Source organism: Filicampus tigris, chromosome 4, assembly GCF_054856515.1.
Source record: "Filicampus tigris isolate MCC_2025a chromosome 4, RoL_Ftig_1.0, whole genome shotgun sequence".
Taxonomy (NCBI): domain Eukaryota; kingdom Metazoa; phylum Chordata; class Actinopteri; order Syngnathiformes; family Syngnathidae; genus Filicampus; species Filicampus tigris.
Genome location: NC_141220.1, coordinates 1940311 through 1968279, shown reverse-complemented (window position 1 = coordinate 1968279; position 27969 = coordinate 1940311). Strand labels below are relative to the sequence as shown.

Here is a 27969-nt window from a genome sequence, read left to right as displayed (position 1 = left end):
CGGAGCCGGGATCGAACCCGCGACCTCTGAACTGTGAGGCGGACGTGCTAACCAGTCGACCACCGTGCCGCCTTCATTAAATCAATCGTTTTTAACCAAAGTTAAGGTAGTAAAATCTATTCAATTATATCAATTGTCACTTTGTTGCCTCAATTTATTTATGTAGATGATGGTCAAGCTTTTTACAGTGTAGTCCTAGTGTTTGTTTGTTTTGTTTTGTTTTGGTCCTCGTTGTTTTTTGGACTTCAACATTTTTGTTGTCACAGTACCTTGCTAGCCTTTTTGTTTTTCTTTAATTAAATACTTGATATTGCACTCTAATTTTGCCTCCTACGTTTGGGTCCTCCTCCACAATAACCTCACAAAATTTGTGGTTTAAAAAAATATCAATACATTCTTCCAATGCATTTCAATGGGCGTCAGTGATCAGATTTTCGCTATTCATGGGACGGCCTATCCCTTGTGAATAGTGGGGGTCCCCTATTTGTCCCCAGTGTCATGTTTATCGTGGAGGAGGGCCCAAATTCAGGAGGCAAAAATAGTGTGCAATATAAAGTATTTAATGTAAAACAAAAGGCAAACAAGGTGCTGGGATAATACTAAACTAACAAAAATGTCGAAGACCCAAATAACAAGGAACAAAACAACTAAAAAAACATTACGACTACGACTTACAGAGACAGGATAGAACAGACGAACTAACAAGGGCTGAACGAAAGCGGGGAACTAAATACAGACAAGTTGACGATACAACGAGGAACACCTGGACAAGACACAGAGGGTAGGGTGGAGCTGATTGACTAACACCAGGGACCGGGATGACAAGCACAGGTGGATTCAACTTAACGAGAGACAGAGAAGGAACACAAGGAAAAACATGAAACTACAGTCAAAAACCAAACTCAAAACACAGACCATGACAATCCAGTATATCAGTTGTGTCGTCTAAAGAGTCATTACTGTGTTCAGCTGATCTTTTCTGCCGCTAATGAAGCAGAGCTTGTTGCTATTATATTCTGTTATTCTTTCAGTTCACACGTTTCTAATGAACATCTGCTCCATTCCCCTCATTGGCAACCTGCAACACAGACTACTTTTTTTAAATTAAAAAAAACAGCCCATTCTAAATATTCTGACAACAGTGGAAGCCCCAAAGTTAAAACCTTCTCTAATTTGAAACTGATTTTTCCCACTGAGGTTCCCACAAAAATACCCCTTTAACTAAAAAATGAGGGAAACAAAAGTCATCATGTTCCACCTCACAGGTCTATTTGTAACTTTTTTTTGTTTGTAAACTTATAAAATCATTCTACAACATCCAAGTGAGCATGTGATGTCAAATCAACATCAATATGACATCAAACGCTGATATCAAATTGCCATAACAATTTGGTCAAAAATGTAAATCAACATGACAATTATTTTATGAGAATTATTGATGGTATTTTGGTATTTTGACATGAGCTCAATATCAAGCTTCTCTGAAATGTCACCCAAATAATGATATCGATGTGATTTTGAAATTGTTTCTGTCAAACCTCTGCAATAAAGGAAGAAGACGCAAAGATGCTGTACCATCTTGTATTGCAAACCGTGTTGGCTTCATTTATGTAGATGAATATTCGGTCTCACAGGATCTTCATCATGATTATAAATGATAAAGGTCCTGCGAGACGAAAACGACCTAAATGAAAACAATTCTGTTTGAAATACAAAACAATGCACAAGATCTTTGCATTTTTGCAGTGTTTCATGCACATGACCTTTAAAATGGCAATTCCATAAAGTGTATTATCTACAGTTTTGTAATTGTAATCTGTTCGGCATCATCTACGCTGAGTTTGTGTTCTATAATTATTGCTCCAATAGTTTCCCCCACAGCATTCTTTCTAAATTATCAAACATACAAGTACATTTTTATTTTGAAATGATCATCCCTGTTTGGGTTGATTTCCACAGCTATGCAGCTGTGCTAACAGGTAACTGACTAACTACAGGTGTAAACTACATCAATCAATCAATCACATTTTATTTATATAGCACTTTTCATACATAAAAATGCAACTCAAAGTGCTTTAAAACATTCAAAGCAAAACATAGAATTATCTTCAATCAAAAGAAAAGATAAATTATTTAAAAGTTGTTGAAAGCCAAACTAAAAAGGTGTGTCTTGAGCTTCCTCTTAAAAATATCAACAGTCTCTGCAGACCTGACATCCTCTGGCAGGCTATTCCAAAGGTGAGGACCAAAATGGCTGAATGCAGCCTCGCCATGCATTTTGGTCCTCACCCTTGGAATAAATAAAAGGCCGGCGCCAGAGGACCTCAGGATCCGCGAGGGCTGGTATGATAAAAGCAAATCAGATAAATAAGATGGCCCAAGACCATTAACACATTTATAAACTAATAAAAGTACTTTAAAATCGATCCTGAAACACACAGGGAGCCAATGCAGCAATTTCAAAACTGGCGTAATGTGCTCCCGCCCTCTGGTTCTCGTCAGCACCCGAGCGGCTGAATTCTGCAGTAGTTGCAGTGGTGAAATGCTCTTTTTCGGGAGGCCAGAGAGCAGGGCATTACAGTAATCTAAACGACAGGAAATAAAGGCATGCATCAGCACTTCCGTGTTAGCCTGAGAGAGAAACGGGCGGACTCTGGCGATATTCTTAAGGTGATAAAAACCAATCTTGGTTACATTTTTAATATGAGGAATAAAACTGAGCTCAGAGTCAAAAATGACGCCAAGGTTCTTCACACAGTGTGAGGGATTAAAAATGTGTAGTTTTGGTAAAAGCTTCTCTCTCTGACCTTCGGGACCGATAACTAAGACCTCAGTCTTGTCCTCATTGAGCTGTAGGAAATTATCTGCCATCCATGACTTGATATCTAAAATGCAATTTAAAAGGGTATCAATGGGTCCTGTGTCATCAGGAGACACGGCAATATACAGCTGCGTGTCATCAGCATAGCTGTGAAAGCTGATGCCGTGTCCCCTGATGACATCCCCGAGGGGAAGCATATAAAGATTAAAAAGTAAGGGGCCTAAAATCGAACCTTGAGGAACCCCACATTTAATTTCATGAGTTTTAGAGGAACAAGTATCCATACTTACAAAGAAATATCGGTCTGTGAGATAGGAATAAAACCAGTCAAAAACAGTACCAGAGATGCCCACTAGATTTTTAAGTCTATTTAATAAAATTTGGTGATCTACTGTATCAAAAGCAGCGCTTAGATCCAGTAGCACCAAGACTGTGAGTTTTCTCACGTCTGCAGTGCACCTAATATCATTTAAGATCCTTAAAAGAGCAGTCTCCGTACTGTGGTTCATCCTAAAACCAGATTGATATTTCTCCAAAATATTATTTGTATTTAAAAAATGATTCAACTGGATGAAAACCAGTTTTTCTAAAATCTTACTTAAAAACGGTAAGTTGGATACGGGTCTGTAGTTATTAAAAACGCTCGGGTCAGAACCGCTCTTCTTCAGAAGGGGCTTCACCACCGCCGTTTTAAAGGCAGCTGGGAAGACGCCTGTCTGAAGAGAGCAATTGACTATATTTAAAATTTGTTCTTCAAAAAATCCATAAAATGTCTTAAAAAGAAATGTGGGAATTGGATCCAAAAGGCAGGTTGTTGGGTTTACCTGGGAGAAAACTCGAACAAGTGTCCTTGCATCAACCAGGGCAAAACTTTCCAGTGTTTCCTCATGTAAATATGATTGTCCGGGTTTATTAAAACTTGTGTTTTGACGGGCTAAAAGACTGGATCTTATGTCATCGATTTTACTTCTGAAGTGGTCTGCAAAGTCCTCACAGAGAGCATCTGTTGGTCTCTGTGGGGACTTATTAAAATCAGAACTAGTTAAAAGTTCAAAGGTGGAGAAGAGAACCCTGGGGTTGTTTTTATTGACTGTAATGAGGTTTGAGAAATAGGAAGATCTTGCCAGTTTTACTGTTTTATTGTAAGATTTCAGTTGTTCGCATAAAATTTCATAGTGTACTGTAAGTTTACTTTTTCTCCACCTCCTCTCTGCACTCCTGCATTTTCTCTTTGATATTTTGATAGCATTGTTTCTCCACGGGGGTACAGTCTTTGTTTTTGTTGTTTTAATTAAAAGTGGAGCTACTGAATCTAATGATGATTTAAGATGTAGGTTAAAATTGTCAACAATAAGATCACAGGGTGCAGGTAAAATGTCAGCAGGAGTGTTTTTTAAGATCTCGATAAAATTTGCTGCCACCTCAGAAGATAGGTAGCGTTTCTTCACTGTTCTGACCGGGACTGCTAGATGGTTAAAACTGGCGATGTTAAAATAGACACAGTAGTGGTCTGACACTGCCAAGTCAACAACAGAGGACACACCAGCAGACAAGCCATAGGTTATAACCAAATCCAGGGTGTGTCCTCTGTTGTGAGTTGGCTGCAAGACGTGCTGTTTAAAATCCAAGCAGTTTAAAAGGTTTGAAAAATCTCTGGATAGTGGGTCCGAGATGTTGTCCATGTGTATATTAAAATCGCCAGTTATTAATATTCTGTTATAACTGGAATATAAAATGGATAAGAATTCTGAAAATTCTGTAATAAAAGAAGTGGAATGATGGGGAGGTCTATAGACGGTAATGCAGAGAATAGGGGGACTGCTAAAAACAAAGGCATGGTGTTCAAACGATAAATAGCTGCTAAAAATGATCTCCTTTGATAAAAGAGTATTAATAAAAATTGATGCAGTCCCGCCTCCTCTTTTGCCATCCCTTGTAGAAAATAAAAAGTTAAAATTCGGTGGGCAAGCCTCGTTGAGAGCAACTGGAGCATCTGTACCAAGCCATGTCTCAGACAAAAGTATACCATGTAAATTATTGTCTAAAATCAGGTCGTTTATGATAAAAGTTTTGTTTAAAAGGGAGCGCACGTTCAGCACGGCCAGATTAATTATTGTGCTGGACGTGCGCTCATGGTGGTACGAATGAGCAGTATTAACATATACTAGATTACCACTGTTAAAACCACGTTGTTTGTGTGTGCAAGGGAAGCGTCTGCCGGTGATGGTTTCAATGGGAAAATTGTCCGATAGTGGTAATGATAATGAGGGCCTGCAGGGGGAGCTAGTGAGGGTGGTGGTACTGTGAGCAGCTGGTATTGGCCTGTAAGTGATGGTAGTGACATTGTCATTGCAGCGTTTATGAGTAGAAGAAGAAATATGATTGGTAAACAAGAGTCAGCTGGGAGTGGAATTGGTTACGACATGGTGGATGTTAGCGGCTAAAATCTTGCTACCAAGAGAGTTCGGATGAACACCATCCGGCTGGTAAAAAGACGGGCGATTCCAGAATAGGTTAAAGTTGTCAATAAAAGCAAAGTCAAGGTGGCCACAAGTGCGTAGGAGCCACGTGTTCAAGCTTAAAAGGCGGCTGAAGCGCTCGGCTCCGCGAGACAATGCCGGCAAAATGCCACTCACCCAGACCGAGAGATCGCAGGTTCTTAACAAGGCAAAGAGGGCGTGAAAGTCTCTCTTCGTCTGCTCAGACTGTCGGCGTATTGTCTCGTTTGTCCCAACGTGAACGATGAGCCGGGTAATGGATGATGGCAGAGAGTCAAGAACACCCGGCAGGATGTTAACTATGTCCATGACTTTCGCTCCGGGAAAACAGCGGGTGACGCAGCCGGGATAGTGAGTACGTCTAATGGTGCTGTCGCCAATTATAACGGTGGTCGGTGGGTGACGTGAGGAGGGAACGCCAAGGGACTCACCACCGGCGGAAGATTCACGACCCCACTGTCCAGGATGGCTCCGCCGAGGCCGAGTGAAGACGGTGGATGACACCGATGAGTGTCGCCGATGATGCTGGTGATGACGACCACCCTTGTACCGGGACACCGCGTCCCGGAGCAGCCCGACGCGTGAGTGGACGGCCGTGTCACCGGCGGACCCGCCCAACATGGGGTTCCCGGCCGAGGTCGTCGCCGTGGGTGGCGGGGAATCCGAGGGAGCCCCTGGGAGCACAGCGTCGGACGCAGCAGTCGGTGTCTCCGACTGCTGTAGTGCATGTCCAACACAAACAGCACGAGTGAACATAAATGCAATACAGAACAGATTGCCCATCATAGTTGAGCTCGGCATTCCGCCTAGCTCTCTGCTAGCCTATGACGGACGCCTATTTTGCAGGCGATGAACGGGAAATTTAATAAAAAGATGGAATAAGCGAAAGTGGATTTTTGCCCGTCTATGTAATCGTCTATAACCTGATAGAGCCCCTGTGGCGACCAACCGGCTGTTGGCACGTCACGCTGGAAAAATACACCGCAACGACAGACCATGAAAGTACCTTCTGCGCATGCATAAGATGTAATACCCTTCCATACAATCGGCGGCGGTAGTCACTATTTCTCATTGTTAGAAAAATCCAACCGGAAAGCTGTTGGCCGGGGACGGATTATAGAAACGTAAACAATGCATTCAGCTATATTCTTTGCTCACGATGAACTCCCACGCAAAGTAAACAATCACGTTCTTGGTATTGTGAAATACTTAAATTGTCAACCCTCGCTCTTGTACTTGTAAGAAGATTAAGGCAGCAAAGGCGTGCTCACTGTTTATCCGCATTTGTCACTTCCCGTTGGTGCTCCGAGTGCTGATTTGCTAGCTAACAGCCAATCAGAGTGACCAAACGTCACGATTGGCGACGCCGATTCAATATGCGTAAAAGCCCCCCAGACGCTTACTTACGGGTTATGACACTACGACGGTGGTCGCTACACCAATCAGATGTCGCATATATATATATATATATATATATATCTTAATTATTAATATTAATAAAAAGTGAAAATGTGCAACAAAACCACCCAATAGTATTGAGCATTAAGACCTATATATATATAGGTCTTAATGCTCAATTAAATTTTTTTGGTGTGTAAGTGTTCATATTACATTATAAATACGACCTCGGTCTTGTCTGCTGTATGAACACATCCGTCGTCAAAGTGAGCCGCATGCGCAGAAGAAGAGTCACTGCCGACATGTTTGCAGAAGTAAATGTGGTCCAGCATGGCGGGGCATTTATACAGTGAAGCGATTAGGTAGGAGTTTGAAATAAATACGGTATTTGGGGGAAATTATAAGGAGAGGCTTTAATATCTCATTTCATGGAGGCATCACTAACGATGACGCCACGTCATAACCATGCGTAATCAATCTGAACCATGGCTCAATTACTACGATCGCCAAAAATGTCCATTTTATGCTTCATGTTTCAAGTGGGATTTAATTAAAGTAAAATATAAAGTCAATAGTGTTATTCAAAACAACTTTGCAGATTCGATCCTTTGCTGTCAGCACCTGACCTGCCTGCGTGGAGCGTATTTTGGACCCCGGATGACGTCACTGTCTGATATATGCGACCTGGCCGTTCAGACCGCGGCCGCATTGAAAAGAATCGGATACGTATCTGATCTGGGACCACATATGAAAGTGACCCAGGTCGAATTTGAAAAAATCTGAATTGAGCCGTTCAGACTGTCATAAAAAAATCAGATACAGGTTGCATATCAGCAAAAAAAAATCCAACCTGGGTAGCATTTGCCTGCGGTGTGAACCTAGCCTAAGATACGTCAGGCGTTGTGTCTTTGGAAGAAGTTACAATGCACTTCAATGGGACACTCCGAATGTATTTTCCCAAACTACACAGAACCGCAACATAAGATGAAAGAGCCGCAGGTTGCCAACCCCTGGTGCAATGTGTCCCAATTCTCTAAAGTGCTCCATTGCTACACCTGTTTTGCGCTCTTCCTCCACACTTCGGTTGAGCAGGCATCTACGACCCCTCAGCCAAGCATATTACCCGCAATTCATTGCGGATTTGACTAAAACAGCGGGAAGCTGGCGGCGTTTGTAGGAATTCCTGCGCTAAAACGGCTTTTCAAGTGTAAATATGAAATTATTACATACTTTATCATTTGTATATGTGTAATTTCAATCAATGTTTTAAAGTCACCTACGTATTTTTAAAGTCACCTGTGTACCTATGTTATTTTCCCAAACTACACAGAACCACAACATAAGGATGAAAGGATGGTGTCCTAGTGTAGTCGCCATACTTGGCGACCTTATGCGCATGCGCCACATATCCTGCAGTGGCCACAAATAGTGCAAATAACGGAGCAATAGCTGCCATCGACTGGTAGCCTGAGTCCGAATTTTTACTTCACTACTAATTTACTACAGTTTGAACATAATTTTAAGCAGAAAAATTACAAAAATAACACCGTGTTTGATGACCCATATCCAACACAGGTGGAGTAAATTGACCACGTCACATGCACTGTCTCAAATCTGCAATTTTCTTTCGCTTCAATGAGGACTGTAGGGTGTATTGTGGGTATTGGGATTGAGCCATAGTCTGCTTCAATCTCATGCATTGATTCTCTAGGTAACAGCCAATCAGAGTGATCAATTGTCTGACGGGCGAGGCCATTTTGCATACTACGATGGCTCAATGGCTCATTCATTCAGATCATATCTAAAAGGCACAATGACACAAACGAAATATTTTAATTCTTCCCAATTCTAAATGTTGCTTATTACAGGTTTGTTCCAGTTTATATTACGATTGTGTGTGCAAGAATGGTATATGTGTGCATTGTATTTCATGAAACCATGACCGTGGATTGTATGATAAACAATTAGTTCTCTGCCATGTTGTCTGCTTGCTATGGTGTGAAAGTAATACTTTTGATTGATGTTGACTGCAAGAATTCAATGTTCTTTACTTAAAACACATTATTATAGTTTGTTTGTACATTTGTTCTTGAGATATGCCATTAATAGTAATAATAAGAAAAAAAAAACAAGTGGCAGAGTGTCAGGGGCTCTAAGAATACTGCATCCATGGAAAATGGCAGAAAAATCATTGAAAATTTTCCCCAGAGGGTATGGGTGGCCACAGAGAGACAAGGGGTAGCCTAGCCACCCTGTAGCTCCCTCTGGTCATGGAGCCTCGCAGAGCCAACTTCAATATAACTGAATCTCAGTATTGTGAATTATGATTTACAGGAGTTAGGTTTACATTCCACAGTAATATTTTTTTCTTGATGTACTTTGCTTTAATTTCACTGTTAATTGCTCAGACGAATCTATAGCACTCAGAGATATGAGAAAATTTAATTTCATTCATTTTTTTCTCATGGGCTGTGTCCGAATGTCCACATTATTCCCTATATAGTGCACTACTATGTTTGGATTAACAATAAATTATAATATATTCTTATTGCACCGATGAGGCTGACAGGAACGGTGGTCACGTGACATACGACGATGAGCAAGTAGTTAGCTGGCTGTCCGAATCGCCAAAACGAATGAGGGAACGATTATATATTATGCGCAACAGACGTTCCGAAATCGGATATTGGCATGAAATTAGCACTCCTGCAGTATAAAGCCAGCCTTCTCTTGCTTCAGCTGAAGAGTGTGTACACGCTTACAGTCAGAAGTCACACGCGGAACAAACAGTTGCATCCTTGTTTCCTGCGGACTCACAACAACAGCGGCAACTTGCCTCTCAGGAATGGAGGCAACATGAAATCTCTTTAAATATATGGCGAACGACAACAGCATTTCCCCAGGTTTGAACTCTTACGACAAACAAAATGTGTGTAATTTGACAAAACGTGAGGATGAATGTGTATTTGCATGTAGACATGTAGACAAATTCCAACGAATACATTTCGTTATATTTAAGTCATCGCTGTGATATAATACTGTCTACATATGTCCCATATGTGGAAAAAAGCACGCCTAATTCTGACTAGAAATACAATTAAATGAGTTGAGTTGGGCAGATTGTTTCCCTTTTTTGGGTTTCTGTTAATGTTGATTTTTTTTTTTTTTATATACTAGGTATGTGTGACATAGCAGAGAAGGATTTGTATTCTGTTCTCGGAGCCAGCCCTTCAGATTCAGTCCAGCAGCTCCGACACAGATATCAGAAGCTGGCCTTACAGGTTGTCTGTCTGTCTGTCTGCCTACCTACCTACAGTACTTTGATATATTTCAAAACCTGATTCTATAGTAGAGCTGTGTTTGCATTGTTTTCGATATAAGCAGAGGCTCGTTACCTTACTTTAATAGAAAATTGGGGTATCAATACTTTAGTGGAGTAGTTATTTTTAAACCAACTTTATACTTCTACTCCTTATATTTTTATGCAAGTATTTGTACATTTTACTTCTTACACACAAACAAAAGCCTCGTTACTATTTCATTTTGGATCATGTTTATTCCAGTTTATTATTGTTCAAAGCACCAATCCACATCAATTGTGCTAGGACAGACTGAGTGATTTTGTTTGTAGTTGGATGAGAAGTATAAACTTATTCAACATTCCCACACTATTGGTTGTACGCAATGCATTGAGCCTGCACGTGACACAAATCAATGACCACTTGCCACACTCAAACTAGTACAGCCGTGTCCTCTCCCATCCGAGTACCAAAAAAGAAAAGGTTTGCAGCCAGAAAAGCGAACCAACCATCGCACGTCCCTGGTAGTACTTGGAGGAGTTATTCTAAAACAACTCGTTTCAAATGTACTTCAAACTTTGCGAACCGAACCAAAGTGCCACCAGCTCATGGCTTTCAAAATCTCACCTTCAAGCTTGAAAAATAATATTGAGGTAAGCTTGAAAGTTTATCATCAAGGGTGTCAAGGATGTGAGACTTCATTAGATTTCAGTCAAATGTTATATAAGTTTCATTTATCGCTATACAGGAGGGTTGTAAAAAATGGGTTTGAACCGGAAAATCTTTTTTTTTTAAATCTAAATTTAAAAGATGCATCGAATTGAAATATATCGAGACAGGTATCGTCTTTTATTGGAGAGAGATTTCTTGGATAGAAATGGTGCATTTTCATAACTGACAAGTACAAATATATGTAAAATGACAAAAAAGTTGTTGCATCATACCCTCTCAAACTGTCTTTTGACACCACTGGATAAAAGTCGTTTGCACTTGTGCTGCACATGAAATGTTTTTCTTCAGAATGTCAATCTCTTTCTCGTGTGTGTGTGTGTGTGTGTGTGTGTGTGTTTTCTCCCAATGCTTGTGTGTTTTAACAGTGCCACCCTGACCGCCTTGGAGATGTATGTGACTCAGAAGCAGAGTCTGCTAGAAGGAAGTTTCTTGAAATTGATGCAGCCTGGAAAATCCTCTGTGAGCACAAAACTAGGAAACAATATGATCAACAGAAGAGAGGTAATAACCTTATTAATAAGATTATTATTATTATTATCTTATTAATAATAATAATCTTATTTCGATAGTAGCGGTTGAAAGAGTATTAAAGGTTAAAAGTAGGAGGGCCTTTTGCACTGAAAAATGGCGTAAAACAAATGTGATTCAGCTTGTCAATGTTGTGCATGTGAGTGTTTTTTTAAGTGGTGCAGACCTATAAAACATCATGACAACAGTTGTTTGTAAAATTCTGACCATTAATTTAACTACATGTGTGAAAATATGAAATATTGCTCCAAAGCAGCTGTATTTTATAACAGCAGGAACCATGCAGCGCGATCGACCAACTGTTTCTCATTCATTTATCTGACACAATTTACATTAAAATATACCCATAACAGAATTTTAATCAACAAAATACCCTTATAAGACACTCGAGCAGCGAGTAATAATCTTTTTAGTCGATGAAGTCATTGCCAGAGTGCAATCAAAGTCACGTGCGTAAAAATGACTGCTCTCGTATAGTTCTAAATCCAAGCGGCGCTTGAACAACAAGTCACTCTCAAGACGAAATAAACATATCTGTCAGAACAACACTAATGTAAATGATTGTGTGTGTGAATGCGCGGATGCGTGTGGGTGCGTGCGTGCGTATAGGTGTGTGCGTGTGTGTTTGAAAGGGGTCTGTTTGTGTGAGTTGAATCCAATGCTTGTTTTTTCAATTGAAGGGGAAGTCAACCCAAACATTTTTTTTTCAAGAATATGTTCTATACAGGCCCCCTAGTTGAAACAAGGCATTCTGATTAATATTGTGTTTGTGGAATATGAGTCAAGCAGCAAATTCTCAGGGGTCGGCTATTTTATCACTTCTGTCAACTGAAAATGACATCACAGATGCCCTGACGGCTCAAATAACGACCAAACTCAGTTTAAGAAAACAGGTGAGCTGTGATTGGTTGTTACCTGAGCTCTGAGCAACTGTGATGTCATTTTCAGTCGACAGACGTGACAAAATGGCCGCACCCCAGTGGTGGCTAAAAACAGGTGGATTAACTCTTAAAAAATATGTTTGGGTTGACTTCCCTTTAATAAAACATTTGCATAAGAAAATCAATTCCCTTATTCATGTTAAGGGTATTACAATTCAAGAAAATAATGAGACAGAAAAATCAAGGGATTTTTTTACAATTAATAAAATATGCGATTAACTGTGATTAAATATTTTAACCGCTTGACAGCACTAATATATATATATATACAGCACTAATATATATATATATATATATATATATATATATATACACACATTTATTTATTTTAGAGGTGTAACGGTACGCTAAATCACATTTCGGTTTGGTTTCTTGAAAACTTCGGTTCTGTATATTTTCGGCACAAAAAAAGTGATTTAAAAAAAAAAAAAAAATTATTTTGAAAAGATGACAAGTAAATGTTACATTTTTTTTTTAGAAAAAAACCCAAAAGCGAATCATTCGGGTGATATTCTAAGAAATTACACCAGGATAAGAAATCGACTAACAATAAAGTTCTCTTAATTTTGTAAATTATTAAGACACTGAAACCTTTAAACACTCAGCAGCAACATCCTATGAAAGACACATCTAAGTATTCAAGTTTAAGACAAGTTGGCATTACAGTACATATATACACTTTTTGTGATTAAAAAAAAAATACATGCAATAACAGTTACATTTATTGCAAATGATATTAATTAAAACTCTTTTTGTAATGAAATACAGTAACTTTAAAGTCTTTATGAAATTATTTACACTTTTTAGGCATTGAAATCTTTGAATGTTGAACAGCATATTGTAACAAATTGGATTATCTGTGTTGTGGTCGGATTTGTGTTTTGCTGAGTTGTGATGTTTCCAAGGTTCATGAATGTATCGTACGGCTAGCGAGAGGAGCAGCGGAGAACGAAGAACAGAGCTGTTGTACTTTGTTTTTGGCTAAAAAGACTGCTTGCTTCCTTGTCTAAGAAACATTCAAAGTCGGATATTCGTTATTACGTTAGACGTGTTACCTGCAACATCGCCGCCAATCTCATGTAGCAATGTCGTCACACAACTTTGGGACTTATACACGTACCTTTCCCCATCGGCGATTTTAACGGGAAAGTTAGAATGTTCATAAACAGGAGACCGCAGTGGGCGGGGGCACCTTTGAACTATGGCTTGTTTGCGTATGCCATTATAATGCCATTTATCCATGCATTTATGATTTATCACGGCTTCTGGCGTCCTGGCTCCTCTTTAGTGCCGCCGCCCTCCTCTCCCGCATGCAACACTCAATAGCGCCCGTGCGTAAACTCGCGCTAATAATAAAAACTGGTCAGAAACGATATGCAATTTGGACCGAACCGAACATGTCATACCGAAACGTATTAATACACTCACCTGTACCGTTACACCCCTAATATATATATTAGGGATAGACCGATTATCGGCCGGGCCGATTATCGGCACCGATATTTGGCTTTTTGACGAAATAAATATCGGCATCTGCCTTTTTGCTGATGGCCGATAAATCAATTTAAAACGGTGGAAATCAAAACAAAGATATGTGAAAAGTTTAACATTTGTCACTTTAAAAATTTCATTTACTGTAGAAAACTACATGGAGCTATTGTTTAAGTTTTCATTTATCCTTTTTAAGATATGCTGACAACCCTGGGCGCTCACTGAACTTTTTGTTAGAATTTTATAACAGAGATGTATGTTGTTAAAAATGTCTTGAAATAATAATTTTTAAAAAAATCAACATTATGCAAACCTCAAACATTGTTCAATAAACATGCTTAAAGACGTTACAACAAATCTTTCTTTACATTTTGAAGCCAATATTTTCTTTTTTACAGAAAAATAATATTGGCTCCAAATATCGGTTATCGGCCTCCTTGAGTACTAATAATCGGTATCGGCCCTGAAAAAAGCATATCGGCCTATCTCTAATTTTTACATACAAAGCTATTATATAAGTGCCAATGTTAAGCTCATCCAAGCGTCACTTTAAAGACGTTGCAACAAAGTTAAGAGTAAATCTCTCTTTAGATTTTGATGCCAATATTTTCTTTTTTACTGAAAAATCAGTTATCGGCTTCCTTGACTACTAATAATCGGTATCGGCCCTGAAAAAAGCATATTGGTCCATCTCTAATATGTATGTACAGTAAGTATTCCCACTTACGGACCTGTCAAACGGAAATTCCCTCACCCGGAAAAAGAACATGCATTAAATTTTTGAATACTATATTACATTAACGATCGTTTCCTTACAACGGAAGTTGCGGTATCCGGAACTCAGAACCCATAGCGAAGCCCGCAGTGGCGCAAACTCAAGCAGTCCCCGCTCTATACTACGTAAAAACTTTGACCTCTCCGCCATCATCGGATCAAACGGAAATTCCCTCACTTGGAAAAAAACGTATGCGTTAAATTTTCTGGTACTATACTGTATTACATTAATGATCGATTCCTTACAACGGAAGTTCCGGTGCTGTATCCGGAACCCATAGCGAAGCCCGCAGTAGCGCAAACTCAAGCAGTCGCTGCTCGATACTACGGAAAATCTTTGACCGCTCCGCCATCATCAGATCCAAAACGGTGACATGTAAGTTACTAATTAGGCATGTGTTTTACTGAAATTGCGAAAGATTTCAAATGTCCATCCATCCATTATCTGTACCGCTTATCCTCACAAGGGTCGCGGGGCGTGCTGGAGCCTATCCCAGCTGTCTTTGGGCAGTAGGCGGGGGACACCCTGAATTGGTTGCCAGCCAATCGCAGGGCACACAGAGACAAACATCCGCACTCACAATCACACCTAGGGGCAATTTAGAGTATCCAATCAACTTAGCATGCATGTTTTTTTGGAATATGGGAGGAAACCGGAGTACCCGGAGAAAACCCACACAGGCACGGGGAGAACATGCAAACTCCACACAGGGAGGCCGGAACCGGGATCGAACCCACGACCTCTGAACTGTGAGGCGGACGTGCTAACCAGTCGACCACCGTGCCGCCAGATTTCGTATTCATTTACATTTTCGTCTGTCGATCATGGCACCCAAACGAAGAAGAACGGTAATGACCGTGGAAGAGAGTGGAATGCATCCGATTAAGCCAAGCTAGACACAAAGTAAAAAAAAAAAACATCCAGGAGACACTTGGAAAAACTCAAATCTACGAGACTTTGAAAAACAAGGAATCGATTCTGGCTCATTACGATTCCGGCAGTTTGCCTGCTCAGAGGAAATTGTTTGCGGCTCGACGGACGAAGTACAGTGGTGTAAATGACCGTGTCCTTTTGCATGCACAAGAATCACCAGACGTCAGTGATGATCAACGGGACAGTTACTTGCAATTAGCAACAAAACTGTATGATACATAGACAAACATTTTCATGCAGCAAAGAATGAAGCCAACACAACAACTCAAAATAGACGAATCTTTTCCTAAGTCTGAGAAAAAGCAACATTAAAATACAGTACAGTTTACTGTAGTTAAGTACATTAATGTACTGCATTGGTGTTACAATATTTTTTTCAACAGTATTTGGACCATGTTTGTTATACTGTACTGTATTTTGTTCATATACCTGTACTTTATAGTGCAGTTTTTGTTTAGTAAATTTTTTGGGGAAAATGTTTTTGCATTACATTGCTTGTGTTGTTAACATGTTACACATGTATTTTGTTAACATAATTGCATGTTCATACAGGACATGTACCATAGTCATTTCCCACTTAAGGAAATTCCGTTATAAGGAAAGATTGGACGACGTCAATATATATATATATATATATATATATATATATATATATATATAATATTATATTAGACCTGCACGATGTGTCTTTTGAAGATTGCGATGTGCGCATGCGCGATAATCACATCGTAGGACGTGCGATGTTTCAACTTTTTTTTTTTTTTTTTTTCTTAGAACACGCAAACTTTTGTTTTGCTTCAAAAAAGCAGCAAGCTTACTCCGTACTCTTAAGGCCCAGATAAACCAAAACGACGTTCACCAACAGTGACAGACGCTTACACCCTGTGGCGTCCGGCCGGCTGTTGGCACGTCACGCTGGCAAAGCACACCGCAACGACAGACAGCAACGCTGACCATTAAAGTACCTTATGCGCATGCATAAGATTCAATACCCTCCATACTATCGGCGGCGGTAGTCACCATTTCTCATGATTAGAAAACTCCAACCGGAAAGATGTTCCGGCTGCGGTATTGTGGAATACTTACATTGTCAACCCTCGCTCATGTACTTGTAAGAAGATTAAGGCAGCGGAGGTGTGCTCACTGTTTTTCCGCCTTTGTCACTTCACGTTGGTGCTCCGCACGCTGATTTGCTAGCTAACAGCCAATCAGAGTGACCAAATGTCACGACTGGTGACGCGGATTCAACATACGTAAGCGCCCCCAAGACGCTTACAGACGGGTTCCGACACTACGACGGTGGCCACTACACTAATCAGATGGCGCTTAAAGACGCAACAACGCTTAACGACCTCCCACGTCGGTTTGGTGTATCAGGGCCTTTACACAGCCTGTCTCGCTCACCCCCTCCCTCCTTCCTGCCAATCAGTCACCGGCCCCTCCACTCTGTCTGCTCTGAAAACACAGGCGACATTGAGGAGACGACAGCGGCAGAAGCGGCAGTGGATTTAGTCCCTAAAAGAAAGTCAACATCCAAAATATGAAAGTATTTCGGCTATAAAAAGGAATATTCAGAACAACAAAACATCCTTTGCCAACAGTGCCTCGCTGTTGTCGCTGCAATCACCGTCACAAGCCTCTGTATGAGCAGTTTAAACTAAGAAGTAGGACCCGAGGTGAAACTTCATCTGCTCGAAAAACAATTACAGACACCTTTGCCAGCATAACTCCTTATGATAAGAAGTCTGAACAGCACCAACCCCCTTAGTCTGGATTAAATGATATTATATGAATACAATGATGTCATGTTGAGTTAACCAAATTATTCCCAAACAAATCTATTCAAATCATCTGGTGGAAATTCAATTTTTAACATCGCAGTATATATCGCAAACCCCCCAAAAATCGCAATGTCATTATATATATATATATATATATATATATATATATATATATATATATATATATATATATATATATATATATATATATATATATATATATATATATATATATATATAAAGCAGTATAAATAATACATATTTGTTAGAATTTATTTTTAAATGACTATTTCCACATAATTTGCTATTAAGTGAAAGAGCTGTCTCTTTTCAGGGAGTTGAGCCTAAAGAGAGCTGGGTCTAAAGAGCCATGGAATACTTTTACTTCAACTTTATTTAAACTTTTACTAGATATTTTTTTCCTTTTTTTATTATATAAATGCATCACAATAACTGTTTTAATATTTAACTTTGTTCACAGTCCCTTTGTCATTGTGGTTATCTTCTTACTGTTACTTCAGCAGCAGTTATCCTCCACACAGTTCAATCACTAATTAAAGCCTGAGCAAAGTTTAACACTAATTATTCATGGCTCTATCATTATCACTGTCAAAGTGAACAACTTGATAATGACTTTTATTCACAACCAAACTGTTAAAACCAAGTGTGAACATTTGTTCACCTCTCTGTTCATCCACTTACACAATTATTAATGACCCACGAGCAACAAGATATACATGCGTTCCTTCTTTCATCTACTTTTATTAATTTAGGGAGAATGCATATCCAATATTTGGGGCTCATCATATTTTCCCCTCATGATCCATAAAGGAGGAGTAGAAAGAAGCCTAAAAATAAGCCTTTCACCGAGTAGGCTGAGATCAATTTTGGCCACCTTGCGAGCACGTCACACGCACGAGGGCCGATAGTGGGCCGGACAAAATACACCTCCGGCCATGCTTATTTAAGCCATTTTTCAAAATTAGTCACCCTCCCGCCCCCGCCCACGAAATGGACATCCGGCCGGGCCGGAGGGTCCGACCGGTCCGACCCAGGGACGGACTACCCAGCCCTGCTGATTATAACAACATAAACAATGCATTTGGCGCTATTCTTCGCTCACGATGAACTCCCACGCTAAGTAAACCATCACATTCTTGACACGGTATTGTGAAATACTTACATTGTCAACCCTCGCTCTTGTACTTGTAAGAAGATTAAGGCAACGGAAGTGTGCTCACTGTTTTTCCGCCTTTGACACTTCACGTTGGTGCTCCGTGCGCTGATTTGCTGGCTAACAGCCAATCAGAGTGACCAAATGTCACGACTGGCGACGCCGATTCAACATACGTAAACGACCCCAAGACGCTTACAGACGGGTTACGCCACTACGACGGTGGCCACTACACTAATCAGACAGTGCTTAAAGACGCAACGACGCTTAACGACCTCCGACGTCGGTTTGGTGTATCAGGGCCTTTACAGGAGCGTCACCCTCCCGCGGAGGTGGCGGGTCCTTCTTCTCTTCCTATGCCAGTGCTTGTCCCGCGGGATGACGCCATTTCTCTGGCGGCTTCGGCGTCTCTTTTTAATGACGTTGACAGTGACCCAGCATCGGGGCCTTTGGGACAGAGCTCGCCGTCATCTGCCCAGAGCTCGCCCATCGAGGCGGGGGATGCCTCTATGCAGTCTGTCTTACGTAGTGCCTTGAAGTGCCCCCGTGTGGATATGCCCTTGCATGCCCAGTCGGCACCGGAGAGTGCCTTCTTCCAACACGGACGTCCCTCTTCTGCCTTTTCTGTCCCCGCATCTTGGGACTATCTAAGGGAGCTGCACGCCTGCTGGAGAGATACTGGTGCCCTCTCCTGGCTTTCGGCGGACGCCCGTGCCTCGGCGGCTATGCACGACGTTGCTGGTGCCGGCTGTGATCGCATGCCTGGCATGGAACCGGTCATTGTGTCCCTCATCGTGTCCCCAGAGTAGACACTTCGACCAGCTGTTCGGTGTCCTCGGCCCCAGTGTCGAGTGACCGACGACCTTCTCACGAGGTCCTACAACGTTGGTGCGCGTGCTGGTCGCATCGTTAATTCCTTGGCTCACCTGATGCTCGCTCTCTCAGCATCCCTGCAGGAGGGTAGTGTGGATTTGGCCGTGTCCTTTGCTGACGCGGCTCTAAAGGATTTTGCTCTGATGACCATTGAACACGGGTGGGTGATGTCCTTTTTGGTCCAAGCGCGCCACCAAGTGTGGCTGGCACAGTCCCCCTTGACGGAGGCCTCTAGGAGGGCTCTCCGCAGCGTTCCTGTGGTACCCGGGGAGCTTTTTGGTTCAGCTGCGGTGGGGGCTCTGGAGAGGCTTGTTCATGTGTCCCGGATGGGCATCAGGGTCAATTTGCCCAAGTCATTCTGACCCCCTCTCAGAGGACGACCTTTATTGGTATGACATTGGACACCAGGACTATCCGGGCCCTACCATCCTCTCGCCGGGTGGACGATGTTGTGCGGCTCCTCGCACTCTTCCGGGTGGACAGACTGCTGCCGTATTTCTGCGGCTTCTGGGCAAGCTGACCTACGTGACAGCTGTTGTCCCGCTGGGTCTGCTGTCGTTGCCCCCTGCAAAGGTGGCTGAACAGCTTTCACTTGGACGCCAGGTGGCACCGTCACCGAAAGCTCCGGGTGTCTTCAGCGAGCCGTGGTGTCTCCCCGACAGGATGGATCTGTTGTCCCAACAAGGAGGTCGGATTTGGCATCCCGACCCTCTCCGCCTCCGTTTGTTTGTTTGGCCGCTGAAAGGCCCGACCCCCTGCTGAACAGCTGCGCAGGACCGGTCGGGCAGACCATTCTTCATGCCAGGGCGACGTCCACTCGGCTGCAATACGCTAACAGGTGGAAGTTGCTACCTGCTGTTTGGCCGCCCCCCGCCGGAGGGTGCGTGTTCCCAGTCTACCAGGAGCGTTGCCGCGTCCTGGGTCGCCCTGAAGGGAGTGCCTCTGGAGGATGTTTGTGCTGCTGCCTCATGGACAACGCCCAGCACTTTCTCCAGGTTTTACAGCGTGGACGTCACCTCTCCCCATCCACTGAGCGTAGTCTTTGGTTCCGCGGAGGCTTCTCAGTGAGGTTTGTTTCTGGGTTCCTCGTGACTGCGCTGGTATTAGTCATTCAGTGCTTTAAGCACCGCCCCCTGGCGGTCAGTAGGGATAGAACGAAAGTTACGTCTATAACTACGGTTCTATGAATCCCGTATGACCGCCAGGGCATCCTGTCACTCGAAATCCTCGTGTTCACGCGAGAAGATTCCGTAGGAAACGAACCTCAGGTGACACTGAAACTTATACACGTCCAGTGTCATCCACAAGTGACTAATTTGGTATGCATACTTGAACTGCGCATGCGCGAAGGGAACATTCAGTGCTTTAAGCACTGACCCCGGCGGTCATTCGTTTTCCTGGTCCTTTCGTTTTTCAGTTATCTTTGTGACTGAGTAATTGTTGTATTGTGCCAGCAACGGTTTTGTATTTCTTCATGCTTTTGAAAATATATATAGATTTTTGTCAAAATTACGGCAATAATATGGCTGTTTTTTTTCAGATAATATTGCATGATAGTAGTCACCATAAATAAATGGAAAAATATACAGATATTACATGTGATCGGTATCGGTATTGGCCGATCACACTCATGCATGATTGGTATCGGTGTCATAAAACCTGATCGGGACATCCCTATTTATCTTAACTGAGGCGAAGAAGCCCTGAGGTTCTTTAGATGTTGTTCTGGGTTACTTTGTGACCTCCTGGATGAGTTGTCACTGTCCTCTTGGGGTAATGTTTGTAGGCCAGCCGTTCACCATTGTTCTATACTAGTGTTGCATGGGATACCAGTACCGTACCGCGATTTTTTGGCATCAAAAGCGGCTCGATACCGTTTTTTTTTTAACACTGGTATTAAAAAAAAAAAAAAAAGCACACGTAGCTCACCAAGACAAGTATACATATGCGCAAAGGCGCCTGTCTACAGACATGTGAGAAACGCCTTAGGTGGCACCACACCTTCTGCATGTGTTCAAGAGGAAGATGGCCTCAAGCAGTGAAGCGCTCGCTGTCCCTCCGCTCCTTCTTGAAAAGCACGTGTGAAGTGTCATATGGAACTTTTTGGCTCACATGGCCAACAGCTACGGCAAGTCGACCAAGATGACAAAGCCCGTCTGTAAGGCTCGTTTTAAAACTAGAGGTGGGCTTGATGTGGGAATACGTCCAATCTGGCCAAGCACCTCGCTGACCGCCAGAGTTATACCACCAGTTTAAAGAGCGACAGGTTGTGATGCATTTGTAACACTTCACTCAAAAATAAGTACAGTGTGAATTATTTTGTTAACAATTTGACGAGGCATTCGACTAGCGTGGAGCGGACTAGAGAAGAGTAGACACACACATGCATACACACACACACACACACACACGCACACTCACTCTCAAAGCAACATTACATTGTGTCATTATCAATTAAATGAACTGTAACGGTGCAAATGTATTGTCAATATAAACAATGGATGACATGAAATGCAGTCAAATGGGTCAGGAATATGGCATTTACAAGCTTATAGTGAATATCTACATGTACATACTGCATATTGACATGTAGTTAGGTCCTACCCACTACAAAATGCAAAACATATTTATTTTCAAATATATTGAGAATTCTTTGTTAACAATGTATGTTGATGTACCTTGAATAACCGCATGAGCCAATGTTGCACAACTCAACATAATTAACTATGAACATCATTTTTTTTTAATGTTATGCTGCCAATTGATTGGATGCGAGTCTCAAGTTCCTTTTACAGATGTTTATTGATCAGCAAAACGCCGTAAAATGTCTACACACTGTAGACACCTAAAAGTTCAGACATACGACATAAAACAACATATTACATTTATGACAAAGATAGCTTTGCTTAGCATCATAGCTAATCACGATAGACAATGCAAAATAGTGCTGACCACTTTGGCCCGCTACAGTCTTCTCCAGAGATAATCCTTACTGTCAAAAATGTGATGCTTGAATAAACTTGTTATATTAAATTTGTATGTTCGCTCGGCTTTGGCAAAACAACGAGGAAAGACAAAGAAAAAGTAAGCAACACGCATGTTAAATGCCGTTATGACAAGTGCTTCTCAGTCTCTGCGTAAAGCGTACGGAGATTCTGTAAGACGCAACTTCCGGTATGACATTTTCCAAAAAAAGCATTGTATTTCAAAATATAGATGGTAGCCATTACAAATGTCATGCGATCTACCACTACTACCTTTGCGATCGACTGGTAGACCGCGATCAAAGTATTGAGCACCCCTGTTCTACTACATACTACATACCACCTAATGCAATAACAGTGCATAGTGCCCTCGTCTGTTGAACTCTTCCAACAGCAGTCACATCCTGTTAATTGCAAATGTATTGTACTGAATTGTAGTGTAATTCTGGTTAGAGCGCCCCTAGCGGTGGAAGAAAAATTCACAGAATAGCCGCAGCGGTCTATAAGGCCCATGATTCAAAACCTAGGAAAAAAGTAGCGGCTTGTAGTCCCGAAAATATGGTATTATGATTCAGTTACTGGTTTGCGCTTAACATGGCACGTGGATGCATGCATATTTGTTTAGTTTGCGGCACGCCCATTCATTGTTATGGAAAGGGACACGGGACGGTTACATTGCACACAGGCTGGTCTCTAGTTGGCAGAAGGCTTCCAAGTAACAGCTGTGGGTGATCGTTTTTTTGTGATTGCCAATGAAAGGCATTGATCGACATAAGCCGATCACATACTTGTCCACGGAAATCGGCCGATCATGATCGGTGGTCTATCGATTGGCGCAAAACTGCTTATTTTAATCACAGACCCCAGCAGCCATGAATTGGTTTTCCATGTTGCTGGCATTGGGCTAAAACCTCATAAGTCACATTTTGGTGAATTTCATCTTTTTTCAAAAACCCATACTAATGGTCAGTCCACATGTGCTGGTGTTATTTTTACACATTAATGGCCAATCTAAAGTGTTGAAAGTGGCTTGCTCTCTTTCACGATGTAATGCAAATGGTTGAACAAATTGACAATTTTTAGGCTCTCCTGAAAAGTGACTATTATGGAGGTACAATGTTTTGTCCTGACAGCAACGATATATTAGCTTTGGAAAGTGAGTCAGTGGCAGCTTTCATGCTCAGTGACCGTAGTTGTTGATTTGCATGGTTGTCTATAGCTATAGTGTTTAACAAATGCATTCGACCATCTGTCATAAAGGAACCATCCAGCATCATGACATTTTACTTTTTAGTTTCTTGTGTACAAATAGCTGGGTGTCTGGAATACCTGTCCACCCATTGTGAAATTAAACCAAGTTAATGTTTTACCTGCCTATTTCCGAATTATGCCAAATTCTGACCATTTTTGGTTCATTTACACTGTAACTGTCCCCACACTGAGTTTCTTTGGCCATGTTTTGGTAGCTAGGCTGGGCTATGATTTGCCACTTTCAAGCGATGACTGGAGCCCGACTGTCTGAAACACTCAATTAAAAATAATGATAATAGAAATGAAGAGAGCAGACAGGAGTACAAGGCCATGGTATTTGAGGTGAAGATGGACGTGGCAAAGACCAAACAGAAAGTGGATCATGAGTTGTAGCGAGATTGGAATGGTAAGGTTACAAGGACTTCTCCACGAAGGTGTGGAAGTTGAAATACATGTTCAGACCTGTTCACAACTATGGGGCGTGTGGAAGAGAGATAAAGAGGAGAATCCATGTAAGATGGAGCAAGGTGAAAAATGTGTCAGCCAAAGTGAAAGAAAAGGTTTATAAGACTGTGGTGGGTCCAGCCGTGTTGCAGGGTTCGAAGACGGTGACCAGAATACAGGACACAGAGTTGGAGGTGACAGAGTTGGGAGCAACGAGGATAGACAGGATCAGGAATGAGCTTATCAGAGTGGACAGACTGGTGAGGCCAGGCTTTGGTTAAGCACAGAAGGGGGATAGCGGGTATATTGGTAGAAGGATGCTGGAAATGAAATCGCCAAGTAGGATGAAAAGAGGAAGACCAAAGCAGAGATTTATGGATGCGGTTAGGGAAGAGTTGCAGATAGCTGGAAGAAGAGCAAAAGCTTTTGAGAACAGGTTAGGTTAGGATTACCTGACATGGCCTTCAAAATCCTGCTACTGGGTTAAGGCAAAGCTTCATGAAACTAATGAAAATGACAACAGTGCGTAGTGTGCGGAAAAGTTTCCCAATTGTTTTTTCTCTGTTTGATTTTCTTCAGCTCAAGAACTTCAACAGGTCTGGCCAGTTGACTCTACAGTTTCACTGGAGGACATGACGTGGGACCATGGTAAGTACACCTGAAATTGTGTCATTTTAATTTGGTTGCGTGTGGGTATTTCCTAAACATAAATACTACAGTGGTGCCTTGAGACATGAGTGAACCAATGTACAAGCTCTCTGAGATATGATCCATCATTTGCCCCGATTTTTGTTTTTGTTTTTTGCTTTGACTTGCTAGAAAATAAAGTGCTGTGGTGTGGCAGCAGCGGTCTTCACAACACACTTCACAATATGACTGGATTTGAAAAATCGATTAATCGAATCAAATTGAGGTTCCTTTTGGTAGCCCAATATCGATTCCGAAAACCATAAACCGATCCCTTTAATTGTCTTTTCCCCATAAATTCATGTGACTTCTCACGTCACACAAGATAATGTCACTATGCAAGAGTAGCGTATCAAAACATGGCGGAAGCACTGAAAGCAGCACTAACAAGTTTGAAGAAAGATTTTTGAAAGACAACAATGAACTGAAACTTTGTGACAATCACAGGAATGTGAATGTCATGAGTTACAGTCTGTTTTTACTACTTTATTTACACAGCCTGCCCTGTGATTAGAATTGATTAAATGATTATTTATCATGTTGAATCAAACATGCATGATTAATGTAACTGCACTAGGTTCAATTCTTAATATAAATATTCACATATTTACTAATGTACCAACTTGAGCAAGACGTATCTATTTGTAGCATTGCTTCCTCTGAGAATGTCTTCCAAATGAAAGTAAAATTGGTACTTCGTGCAATCCTTCCTTAACTGAATTGAAAATCACTGTGAATCGTAAATCGAATGATACTCAGCCCTACTTCACAATAAGCAGCAGTTTAGCAGAAGGTGAACAGACAGAGAGCTATAACCAGAGCTCCAGGCTGCCACTAAATCAGGGGTGTCCAAACTTTTTGCAAAGATTGCCAGATTTGGTGCGGTGAAAATGTGTGGGGGGCAACCATTCAGCTTCCATTTACTTAAAATTTTCTCGATGTTCGTTACCAGTCACCTTGTCGTAGTTTGCATGTTTCGTATGGTAGTGACTTTTGAAATTGAATTCCTCGAAATCAGCCAATCTCTTAGCAAACTTGGCAGATACAGGTCCCCAAGGTGGCAACAAACCAAAGTCAGAGGTTTACTCAGTTTATTATAAAAGAAAACAAGCCAAAGGCAAAAAGACAACAAAACAAACAACTAACTAAGTAAAGTTACACAAGGGTCCGAGAGCGACACAGACGCGCCAAATCCTGTCATCCTACGGAGGTTCTTTGGGTCTGCAGCATTTAGGTCTTGGCCAATCGGAGGGCCGCTCCTCCTTTTGCTGCTTCCGCCTCCTCAGCCAATTGCTGCCGGCCACCTTAGTCTCCACAGAGATACTAGTCAGAGTGAGAGCACTCACTCCCACAAACTCTCACACACCTACACGAGAGAAACAGCAGCTCATCACGGACTTGTGTATGAATGGACTAACAATGCTGCTTACCCGTCGTTGCAGGAAGTGAATCCACCGACTTACGTTGCTACTCGCTAAGCGTGCCTAACGTGTACGTTTTCACATTGTTTTCTGTCTGCACGGCCACAGTGGCTGTGTCAATTGCCCGCAGAAATGTGCAAAAGCCAAATTGCGCAATAGCAAACCTCTAATAAAACCAGAAATTTTGAAAGACCTCTCAAATATCGCAAAAAAGCCTTTATACTTACATCTGGAGTTTTTGGAGACGTGTTGATTTGGAATTCTATCACAAAAATGTAATGAAGTGAAACACATTTTTTTGCGTTTCCATTGGCCATGTGACCAATGTTCCCTGTAATTTCCATCCGTCTGCGCATTCACACAAACGCCCTAAGCATTCCTTGGACCACGGTGAGCAACACCAGTATCACACTTGTCCAAAGCCTGAGATCATAACGCGTTCCATGATGTTACAAAAAAAACGTCAAACCACCTAACGTACGCCACTGTTGTTCAGCCAAAGCATTGTTTTCTCATTCTGTATAATAGTTGCATATTCTGTGCTTTTCAGATGAGTGTGTATATACATATTGTTGCCGCTGTGGTGGGCAGTTCATCTTCCCTGAAGAAGAGTTGCCATGGAGGCAAGGGAATGATGAGGAAGAGAAAACAGATGAGACTCAACATGTGGTTGTATGTTGTGATACTTGTTCTCTCAGCGTTTATGTCAAACTGTCATTACATAACAAGACTCTAAATTCTCAATGCCAATGAAAATATAATACATCAGTAACCTTCTGAGAGGGCAGGCCCATGGTAAAGGGGAGTGTCCCGCTTTCTCGTTAGACATTATTTAAAGTGCCTGTAGTGACAACAAACATGTTTTGTACATTTGATACATCATGGAGAAAAACAATGTTAACATGCAAGCTTGCCAAATTTGCTCATCAATTGCTTTGATTTATTAACATTTTTATGTATTACCTTTGTGCCAGACTCATTTTCTTTTGGTGACCACTGTTTTTTTTTTTTTCAGCAGATGGGTACTGACATTTTTTGCGCCCGTATGGGTATGATGTGCACACAAAATTCTCATTTTTGGGTCTGATATCAATCCCATTAACAACTTTGACAATTGTGTAAGGAAATAACGTGCACCTTCACTAGATGCTACATTGCCCGTTGTCCTGAAGGAAAGTGTCTTTTCTCACTGTCCTCTTAATAGCCTGCAATGGCTTTGTAACTGAACCCCAGTCTAAAAGTGAATGCCATCTTACTACTCCAGCTCTGACTGATGTCTTTCGCCCTGACAACACCCTCAACGCATACACACATCATTTCAGCTATGCACAATGTACATACACAATGTACATACAGTGCAATATGTTACAAGTATGTTTCTCTAATATGCTTCAAACTGTTGTTCTGTGTGCAGAGGGGCTCTTCTGCTATTTAAATGGTCTGGTCTTGTCATGTAAGCACTGCCTTCCGGACTCGGACATGGGGAGACCATGCACACGTCACACAGGGGGGCTTAGAGCGATGATTAGAAACCAAACCTCAGAACTGTGCAGCTGATCTAAAACTGGATATGCTTAGCTCTACCATGTGAATGTCGCAAATGTGTTCGAATAATGTTCAGAAGAACATTTATCCATGCATGTTCAATGGGATCGGTTACCATACGTTTGTGTGTATGAAAAGAACCAATGTGATATTAGAACTTTGAATATTTCACTTTTTCACTTCAGCCACAACATGATTGTATTGTTTTAATTGAGGTTGGTCAATGGACAACACTAATATTAGTCAGTCTTTACAGCATTCATTATGGTTATGGAAAAATTTATTTTCTTACATGTCACATATTAATAAAGTCAATCGTGAATGCAGCAATTAAGTGTGTGTGTACCTGCAATATACTCCTGCTTGTGGTAGTCATTCATAACACTGAGCCTG

The 27969-nt window shown here is 41.5% G+C and overlaps 2 protein-coding genes across 3 annotated transcripts; one reads left to right on the top strand and one right to left on the bottom strand.

Moving 5' to 3' along the window:
* Nucleotides 1–74: 74 nt before the first annotated feature.
* LOC147148081 (uncharacterized) lies at nucleotides 75–5461 on the bottom strand. Its single transcript, XM_086028204.1, has one exon. The coding sequence runs from the start codon at nucleotides 4501–4503 to the stop codon at nucleotides 2134–2136; it is 2370 nt and encodes a 789-aa protein (XP_085884330.1). The 5' UTR covers nucleotides 4504–5461; the 3' UTR covers nucleotides 75–2133.
* A 3842-nt stretch (nucleotides 5462–9303) lies between these two features.
* dnajc24 (DnaJ (Hsp40) homolog, subfamily C, member 24) lies at nucleotides 9304–27906 on the top strand. 2 transcript variants are annotated; one of them, XM_086028212.1, is made up of 5 exons: nucleotides 9304–9620; nucleotides 9895–9998; nucleotides 11114–11249; nucleotides 24503–24571; nucleotides 26582–27906. In XM_086028212.1, the coding sequence occupies exons 1-5, from the start codon at nucleotides 9593–9595 to the stop codon at nucleotides 26782–26784; spliced, it is 540 nt and encodes a 179-aa protein (XP_085884338.1). In that variant the 5' UTR covers nucleotides 9304–9592; the 3' UTR covers nucleotides 26785–27906. The 2 variants fall into 2 exon arrangements, with proteins under 2 accessions (XP_085884338.1, XP_085884339.1); XM_086028213.1 differs by having other exon boundaries at nucleotides 9304–9646.
* The last annotated feature ends 63 nt before the right edge of the window (nucleotides 27907–27969 follow it).